Source organism: Mesoplodon densirostris, chromosome 19 (genome assembly GCF_025265405.1).
Source record: "Mesoplodon densirostris isolate mMesDen1 chromosome 19, mMesDen1 primary haplotype, whole genome shotgun sequence".
Classification (NCBI taxonomy): Eukaryota; Metazoa; Chordata; class Mammalia; order Artiodactyla; family Ziphiidae; genus Mesoplodon; species Mesoplodon densirostris.
The window spans coordinates 6,986,003-6,995,716 of record NC_082679.1 but is presented as its reverse complement, the minus strand read 5'-3'; the positions used below and the strand labels follow the sequence as shown (position 1 = coordinate 6,995,716).

Below are 9,714 nucleotides of genomic sequence, written 5' to 3'. Positions count from 1 at the left end.
GTGCGAAACCGGGCTGAGTGGTGCTGGCTGTCCCGATTCCCTTGTTAGACCAGAGATGCCAGGGTCCTGGTGTGGGGTCAGAGCAGTTGGGAGGCTGTGGAGCGCAGATGCACCCTTCTCGGAAGTTTTTTATGACGGAAAATTTCAAACATATATAAAAACAGACTAGGATGATGAAGCTAGGTGCATTCATCGCCTCATAGCCTATCTTGTTTCATTTACACTTTCTCCCTCCCCCACTGATTATTTTACAGCAAACTCCAGACATATTATCATTTTTGTAGGTGAATACTTCAGGATGTTTCTGTAAGACAGAAGTTGGCAAACTTTTTCTATAAACATTTGAGGCTTTTGGGGCCACGTGGTCTCCACCTCGCCTACTCAACTCTGTCTTCCCAGCAGTCACAGCATGTAAATGGATGGGTGTGGCTGTGTTCCAATAGAACTTTACTTACAAAAACAGGAAGTGGGGTCACAGTTTGCCAACCTCTGCGCTAAAAGAACAGAACTTGGTGGGAGGGATAAATTGGGAGCTTGCGATTGGCATGTATACACTGCTATATATAAAATGGATAACTAATAGGGACCTACTGTACGGCACAGGGAACTCTACTCAGTACTCTGTAATGACATATATGTGAATAGAATCTAAAAGAGTGGATTTATGTATAACTGATTCACTTTGCTGTATAGCAGAAAATAACACATCGTAAATCAACTACAGTCCAATAAAAATTAATTAAAAAAAGATAAGAACCACTCAGGCCAGGGGGAGGGAGGGGTGCGGAGTGCGGGGCGAGCCTGCGGCGGAAGAGGCCGACATGACGTTGCACCAGCCTGAGGCGCGCCGTGCGTTCTCCTGGGCAAAGAGCTGAATATAATGACGATGCTTCGCTCATCTTCCAGCTCCCCTTTACATCGGAATATTTATGCAAGGATGTGCTTAGATAAGTAACTTGTGCTTTTTATAGTAAGAAGTCCAGCTACCCTGAAGCAACCATTCTAAAGAGACCATATTGAGACTGTACATAAGAGAAAGATGCCTAAGGAGGGGCTCTTCTAGACTCCTGTTGTTTGAGCTCTCTAATTATCAACCTACCAACATCAATAGAAGAGACAGACCATTCTTACAAAACTGGGACTGGTTAACCATCATCCCTCAAGGACTGGTGGGCAGTTGTCTCCTGTATGAAAGTTACTGAGCAGATGTGCTGGACTCTGCCAAGACATAGAGAGAGGGACTGGGAACAGATGACAAAGTCATAACTACAACAGGATGGTATTGAACTGAAGGCAAATGAAACTCTGTAGCTGAAGGTGAATCATATAGGATCTAGCATAATGTGTGCACAGAACTCCTCAAGGAGTCCCAGCCTACTCCCTAGTGATGGTCCTTATAACCAGGAGCCCAAAGGTGCTCTTTCCTGCCCTGTCTGAATGAATTGCATCTGCTGGGACAGGACAAAGCAAAGCTACGCTGAGACTCAGATCTCAACCCACCTGAATTTTGGCTACAAGACAGAGCAAACTTCCCAGGAAGCCAAGGAGACCTTCAAGATGGCGGAGGAGTAAGATGTGGAGATCACCTTCCTCCCCACAAATACATCAGAAATACATCTACATGCGGAACAAGGCCTACAGGACACCTACTGAATGCTGGCAGAGCCTCAGACTTCCCAAAAGGCAAGAAACTCCCCATGTACCTGGGTAGGGCAAAAGAAAAAAGAAAAAACAGAGACAAAAGAATATGGATGGGACCTGTCCCTCTGGGAGGGAGCTGTGAAGGAGGAAAAGTTTCCACACACTAGGAAGCCCCTTCACTGGCAGAGACGGGGGGTGGTGGGGGGGAAGATTTGGAGCCACAGAGGAGAGCGCAGCAATAGGGGTGCAGAGGGCAAAGCCCAAAGATTCCCGCACAGAGGATCCGTGCTGACCAGCACTCACCAGCCCAAGAGGCTTGTCTGTTCACCCACGGCGGTGGGGGTGGGGGCTGAGAGCTGAGGCTCGGGCTTCGGAGGTCAGATCCCAGGGAGAGGACTGGGGTGGGCTGCGTGAACACAGCCTGAAGGGGGCTAGTGCACCACAGCTAGCCGGGACTGAGTCCGGGAAAAAGTCTGGACCTGTCTAAGAGGCAAGAGACCATTGTTTTGGGGTGCTTGAGGAGAGGGGATTCAGAGTACTGCTTAAACGAGCTCCACAGATGGGCACAAGCTGCGGCTATCAGTGTGGACACCAGAGACGGGCATGCAATGCTAAGGCTGCTGTTTCAGCCACCAAGAAGCCTGTGTGAAGCACAGGTCACTATCCACACCTCCCCTACCAGGAGCCTATGCAGCCCGCCACTGCCAGGGTCCCATGATCCAGGGACAACTGCCCCTGGAGAACACATGGCATACCTCAAGCTGTTGCAATGTAATGCTGGCCTCTGCCACCGAAGGCTCGCCCGCATTCCGTAACCCTCCCTCCCCTAGGCCTGAGCGAGCCACAGCCCCCTAATCAGCTGCTACTTTAACCCCGTCCTAGCTGGGTGGGAACAGACGCCCTCAGGCGACCTGCACATAGAGATGGGGCCAAATCCAAGGTGAACCCCAGGAGCTGTGCGAACAAAGAAGAGAAAGGGAAATCTCTCCCAGCAGCCTCAGGAGCAGCAGATTAAATCTCCACAATCAACTTGATGTACCCTGCATCTGTGGAATACCTGAATAGACAACAAATCATCCCCAAATTGAGGCAGTGGACTTGGGAGCAACTGTAGACTTGGGGTTTGCTTTCTGCATCTAATTTGTTTCTGGTTTTATGTTTATCTTAGTTTAGAATTTAGAGTTTATTATCATTGGTAGATTTGTTTATTGATTTGATTGCTCTCTTCCTCCTTTTTCTTTTTTAATATATAGATATAAAAATGTCTTTCCTTTTTGTGTGTATGTGTATGTTTCTTTGTGTGATTTTGTCTGTATAGCTTTGCTTTTACCATTTGTCCTAGGGTTTTTTCTGGCCAATTTTTTTTAGTATAGTTTTTAGCACTTTTTATCATTGGTGTATTTGGTTTTTGCTTTGGTTGCTCGCTTCTTTCTCTATTTCGTTCTTTATTTTTCTTTCCTTCATTTTTTATTACTTTCTAATTTTTTTTAAATTTTAATAAATTTAATTTTATTAAAAAAAAAAAGATAAGAACTTATTTGCTTTTTCAAAAATAAAACTCCAATACCATTATCACATTTAAAAATGATATTAAATCAATGCTTACACTTCCCTGATTATCTCAAAACGTGTTTTTTTTTCCTTTGGGTCACGCCATGCGGCATGCAGGATCTTAGTTCCCCGACCAGGGATCGAACCTGTGTCCCCTGCACTGGGAGCGCATAGTCTCAACCACTGGACCACCAGGGAAGTCCCATCACAACTTTTTTTTAACAGTTGGTTTGAATCAACATTCACAGAGCCCACACTGCATCTAAGTGATACTGAGTATCTTTGTCAGGAAGTGTCACTTTCAGTTCAGTGGATTTGGGGGTCTATGTTCTTAGAACCCAGGGGTGGGGGTCTGATGTGGCCCCATGGCCCCAGGCTAGGCCTGAGCCTAGCAGAGCAGCACACCTGGGCTCTGCCTCGGGGAAATCTCAGCAGGTCATGGGGTTGAACCAGGATGGTGTCTGGAGGTGAGGTGTGGGCAGTGCCCAGGTGGGTCTCTGGAGTGTGAAGTGACCAGTGCCAAGGTGTGTGAGGGCTGTGGGACAGGCCCAGGGGCGGCTCAGGACAGTTAGGTCTGGCTGGGGGTTGGCTGGTGTCCACAAGCAGACCTGACTTCTGAGGGTGAGGGATTTTGTTCCTGGGAAGGTCTGCAGAGAGCTGCTTGGTCTGAGGGAAAGCACCAAGGCAATTTTGAGGTCGACTGAAAACCTTGGGAGCAGTGGTGTGCTGGAGCTGGCTGACACCTATTCACGAGAGCTGACCATTTAATTTTCGGATCTCTTTTTTGGTTTTGCTTTGAGAGCCATTATTAAAAAATTGAAATATTTACAATTAATTTTATTAAAAACAAAGATAATACTCAAAATTCATCTCTTAATTATCTGATTACCTTTTACTATTACGTATATACTCTCGAGGTGAATTAGTTGCATCTATACAGTGTGTGTCAATTTCCCAAATTAGTGTTTGGTGACTTCACCTTGGTGGCTTGAAATCAGCCATTGTGGGAGAATTTACACCATGGGAATGGGCATATGCTATCAGAGGGCTGACTGCTACCAGCACACCACTGCTTGAGACTCATTTGTTTCAACTTCCCTTTGGAGATCAAGGCTGCTCGACCTCTGGAAATCTCTGGTTGTTTCAAACATCTGACTCTTTGATGCCCACCTGTGCCAGATAAGGCAGGGGCATCATCCTGGGGAAAGGGCCAGGCCATAATGGAGGCAGTTGTTTGAGGGTGTCTTGGAGATGAAAAGCGAGCTGTAACCATAAACCCACAGTTGCCACTCTTACCCCTAAACAGGGAGAAGAAATGCCGTGACAACTTACTGAGGGAGAGATTCACCTTTAAAAGCCTCTGACTCCGAATTTAGTCACCACGCTTGTCTTCATGTTAATTAATGAAGAGGAAGTTAAGGAGAGGCCATTTGTCTGGACTGACAAGGAAATGCATCTGTTTTCTTCCTAGAAAGGGAAACTGCAATTACAATGAAGCCAGCATCCACGGGGTGGTACCCAGTCAGCTGCTGACCCTGTTGCAATCTTGGGAATGCCCCTGGCTCCCCCAGGAAGACGCTGGAGCCATTCCCCCCATGGTGCCCCCACTCCAGCAAGGCTGTTGTGTTGATTTATTATAAGCGCTTTTGTTCTTCAAAGTGGGGTGCCTGAGATCCCTTGGGTTGTGGGAGGAAAATATTAGAACTTCAATTTGTTTTTATTAAAAAAAAAATACAGGGCTTCCCTGGTGGCACAGTGGTTGAGAGTCCGCCTGCTGATGCAGGGGACACAGGTTCGTGCCCCGGTCCGGGAAGATCCCACATGCCATGGAGCGGCTGGGCCCGTGAGCCACAGCCGCTGAGCCTGCAAGTCCGGAGCCTGTGCTCCGCAACGGGAGAGGCCACAACAGTGAGGGGCCCACGTACCGAAAAAAAAAAAAAAAAAAAAAAAGTGTCACTAAAAAAATTACAACTATAAGGAAGCAATTAAGCTCCACTAATGTTTAATATGCAAAGTAATAGGTATATGCATTGGAAATGCAAGCTCAAGGAATTTTTTTTTTCTTATCGAGATTGTGTAGCCCCTGCCAGTGACCTCATGCGCAGAGAATTATCGTTCCATTTTTGAAACCCCAATGCTAGATCAGGATCTGGTAGGTAGCAGGTGCTCCAAAGATGGATGCTGAATGAATACATGTAGGTAAAACACTACTTCCTACTTGGTGTAGGCCTCCCCATCCCTCCTCACCTTAGGTGAGGGAGTCAGATACGGGTCCCGGATGAAGTCATGGCTCACAGATGGCACAAAGGGCCACTGTTGCAGGGGCCGGAGCCTTCGGAGAGAAGCAACTGGGGTTGCCGGGTTCTCCCTCCTCTAGCTCGTTCCCCTCCCTCTTCCATGGCTTCTGCTTGGATGCTTCTTAGAAGCCCAAGATGGCCTGAGGAAATGACTCATGATCGTGACTTTGGGAAACTGGCCCATACATGTCCAGTGTCCTTGGGCCCTCCTTAGCCAAAACACGGCTTAGTGTGGCACAGGCTGAGGGAGGCTGGAGGGCAGGCTTCCAATGCCCTGCACCAGGAGCAAGATCTGAGTGGTCGGCATCACTAGCGCCTACAGGGGCCAGGGTCAGGGGGAGAACGTCAGGCCAGTATCTGGAAATCACCCGATACAAAGCTGCAGCCCAGCTTTACCTGTTGCCCACTGTTGAAGCACAACTAGAACCCTCCGGCCAGCCCCAGGTAACAGGGAGAGGAATGCTGCTGATGACACGCCTTGGGGATGGTGACAGATGACTGGATATTTACATGTACTGGAAGATATGACCCAGCTATAACGGGTTTCCCCTCCGGCTCCTCTCCTGCCATCAGCACCAGAGGAACCCACGTTGCGAACACGTGTATGTGTGTATGTACGTGTATGCACGCCTCGGCAGTGCATTTAGGTTTGCTTGCTTCTGAGTTTCAGACAAATGGCATCCCACTTGATCTGGAACCTGCTCTTTTCCCAGCCTTCTTCTAAGTTATCCACATTAACAGCAGCTTTTTTATTCCACTATAAACTTTATTTTATTTAGAAAAGCAACAGACAGCCGTAGGTATTTCAGAGAGTGCAGCAGAGTGTAAAGACAGATACAAAAGACACCTGGGATACAGCTGGCTGGCTTCTGCCTTCTGGACACCGTGGATTTCACTGCAACTGACTAGGTTTGCTTTGGCTTTGGGAGGTTCAGAATCAAGTCTGTGGCCGCCTCTGGCACCCTGGCCACTTCAACAAGCATTCTGTGGACTAATGTTTTATGCTGGTTTCATCTCTACTGTTCACCTGTTTGACAAGTGTGACAGGAATTGTGCCAAGGACAAAAGGGGAACAAGAAACTGTCCCTGCCCACAGGGGCTCACAACCTAATGGCAAGGCAGAGAAGTAAACAGTCGGCACAATACAGTGTGACGAGTGTAACCAAAGATGTGAGCTCGCAAGCTCAGTGTGGTGTGGGGCCTGCAGGATGCAGGACGGCCACCTGACCCAGCTTCAGGGTGGCTGAGAGGGCTTCCCGGAGGAGGCGAAGCCTGAGATAAGGAGATGAGGACGAGGAGGTGTGTTAGCCAGGCAAGGTGAGACCTCTTTTCTCAACACCTCATTCCAGTCCCTCATCTGACCTATCCTTCCTCCTTTGAAATTCTATGTCCCTCTGTCCGTTCCATTCACAAGTCACTTCTCTACACCGGTTACACTTATACCAGGCTGCTGGCTCCTTGAGGATTGAGATTCTTCGACCGTAGTCTTTTCTCCCTCCCTGCACCTATGCCTGTGTGTTGGACAGAGTGGCCGCGTGGCATCCCGGCTGGGAGACAAGTGGTTCTCAGGCGGCTCAGTGCTTCTCCAGCTCTTGGAGGTGGGTGGTTGTAGTAGATGGAGAGAGTCTAGGACACACAGATGGTACACACAGAAACCACACCTGCGAGGCTGCTGCCTGGCCGGAGCGCTGAGAATCCTTTCTATTCGTTAAGGTGGAAAGTCAAACCACAGAACAGTTCTCTCAACAGCACGACTGTTTGAAAGAAACAAACCAACATGTATTTCATTGCAACCCCAAACGGGACAGTAACTGCATGTCCCCAGCCCCGCTGTGCACCTTTGGAGCAGCGGCTCAGTCGAAGGTGATGCGGAAGCTGCGCTCCTGCTCCTTGCGGCGGCCCTCGCACACCTTGGTCACCTCCTCCACCTTCCTCTGCAGCAGGGCCGAGTTCTGGTCGATCCACTGCAGCGAGTCCATGTGCGCGTTGAGGATCTTGCAGATCTGCTGCAGCGGGTCGCTGGTGTCGGCGGGGCCCCCTGACGTGTTCAGATGCTCGATGATGTCCTTGAGGTCCTGGGCCATGCGCTTCAGCTGTGCGTCGATGTTCTCGGCCAGCGTGTAGGTCTTCTCCCGCTCCTCGTCGGCGTGCTGCAGGTACACCGTCCCGCTCTGCTCCTTGACCGACTCCTCCAGCGGGCTCAGCAGGTCCTCCAGCTCCTTCTGCTGAGACAGGATGAAGTCGAGCTCCTGGTCCAGCCTCTTCTGGTCCAGCTTCACCTTCTCGACCTCGCGGTGGAGGGTGGTGATCTTCTCCCCGTTCTCGATCAGCGTGCGGTCCCAGGCGTTGACCTGCGTGGCCTGCTGTAAGAAGTGCCGTTCCTGGTCCTCCAGCTCCAGGCTCCACTTGTTGATCAGACTCTCCAGCTGGGCGTAGGTCATCGCGGGGCTGGCGGACACCCCGGTGGCTGCACTGGGGCCGGCTGGGGCGGTCCCGGAGGCCGCTGTGTTGCTGGGGATCCCAGCTGGAGCCAGTGGTTTTATATTCAAGGAGAAGCCGGTGGTGGCAGTGGTGGCGGTGGTGGTCGTCGCCGTGGAGGTGGTGGAAGCTGCTCCAGGGGCCTTCAGGCTGAAGCCCAACGTCCCCACTCCGGGCGTCCCCGCCGTGGTGGCTGGGGCACAAAGGGAGAGCCCGGTGGCAGCAGACGAGGTTGGAGCGGTTGCCAGCGAGGCAAAGAGCGAGGGCCCAGCACTGGTGGTAGCGGCGGCAGGTGCGGAAGCAGCAGGCTGTGTGGCCCCTGCTCCAGTGGCCGCTGGTGTGGCCGGTGTGAAAGGCAGCCCGGTGAGGGCCGTGGGCTGGGCTGAGCTCCCCATGGAGCCAATGCTGAAGCCGGAGGTCCCGGTCTGGGACGTGCCTCCGCCCGTGAACGAGAAGCCCCCAGGTGTGGTGGACGGAGCAGCAGACGTGGTGGTAGAGCCAAACACAAAGCCGGTGGGCGCCGTGCCCTGGGCTGACGTGACGGCGCTCGAGATGGCATTGGTGAGGGTGCTGCCGCCGAGCCCAAAGCCGCTGGGCTGCGTCGTGGCTGGGGTGGCAGCTGTGCCGCTCAAGTTCAGCTTTGGGCTGTTGATCCCCAAGGAAAATCCGGTTGTTCCTGCTGTAGGAGTTGTGGTTCCAAAACTGAATCCTGTGGTCTGTGTCGCCGGAGCCTGGGTGGTGAGTGAGAACAGGCTGGTGGAAGGGGTGCTCGCGGCTGGCTGGGAGGGAGTCCCAAAATTAAACCCGCCGGTGCCAGACGTGGAGAAAGAAAACCCCGTAGCAGGCGTGGTTGTTGCTGTCTTTGCAGCGCCAAAGGTGAACCCGCCTGTGGGGGCCCCAGTGCCTCCAAAATTAAACCCGCTCATGGCTCCAGACTCTGGTGGCAGCAGCTACTCCGGCTCCCAAAGCAAATCCACCGGTGTCTGCAACCTTGGAAAGATTTTTTAAAGCACAGGAAGTGACATGATCAGATGGCAGTTTTGGAAAGGCAACCTCAGCGGCACGACGGAGCCGTCTGCAGGGTGGCAGGACTCAATAATTCTGATTAAGCAGCCACCCTTCCTCTTCCCAATGTGTAGCCTAACCAGGCCCTGCTAAACTAGGAAAGAAGGATCGGGATGCACAGCCCGTCCAGGGGGTCAGGCACTAGGAGCTGGAGGTGCTTGGGGCGCTCATGGCCACAGCCAGCACCAGCGGGAGCCCTGCTGCCAAGGAGGGGAAGGCCGAAGAGTGGGCGCCTGAACCGACCTCAGCCCCTGAAGAGGAGGTCGGATTCGAGGCGCTTCTGGCGAGTGGGGCTAGAGGCACACAAGCGCCTTTGGGACCTGCTCCGCAGGCCTCCCTGCTGACTGCAAGTGGGGGGCGGGTAGGCTGATTAGGCACAGTGCCACCCACCACGTGCCCTTCTGGAACTCACAGAGAGACGGGCCCCGGGAAGCTGAGCCGTACACCAGGGCCTTGGGTGCCAAAGGCCCCCTCTGCACACACCCCGCACCACTTAGGAGGATGGAGGGCATGTTGGCACAGTCCCTCGCCCTCCTTCTAACTCAGGGGTGGGCATGAAACCCGAGTGCTCAATCAGAGCGCTTGGCGCCCCCGGCCGCAGAGACTGGTTCAAGGGCACATGGAGACGCGAGTCGGCCAAGAGATCTCCCCCGGGTTTCTCTCCAGGTGCTACAGAGGGGCC

At 52.0% G+C, this 9,714-nt stretch overlaps 1 protein-coding gene across 2 annotated transcripts in view; it reads right to left on the bottom strand.

Moving 5' to 3' along the window:
• Window positions 1-6,246: 6,246 nt before the first annotated feature.
• The window catches only part of NUP62 (nucleoporin 62), a 25,426-nt gene continuing 21,958 nt past the window's right edge, over window positions 6,247-9,714 (bottom strand). For both annotated transcript variants that reach the window (XM_060083063.1, XM_060083062.1), the window contains one exon: window positions 6,247-8,957. In XM_060083063.1, the coding sequence (XP_059939046.1) occupies window positions 7,343-8,893 (1,551 nt within the window). In that variant the 5' untranslated portion in view covers window positions 8,894-8,957 and the 3' untranslated portion in view covers window positions 6,247-7,342. The remainder of the gene's footprint in view (window positions 8,958-9,714) is intronic.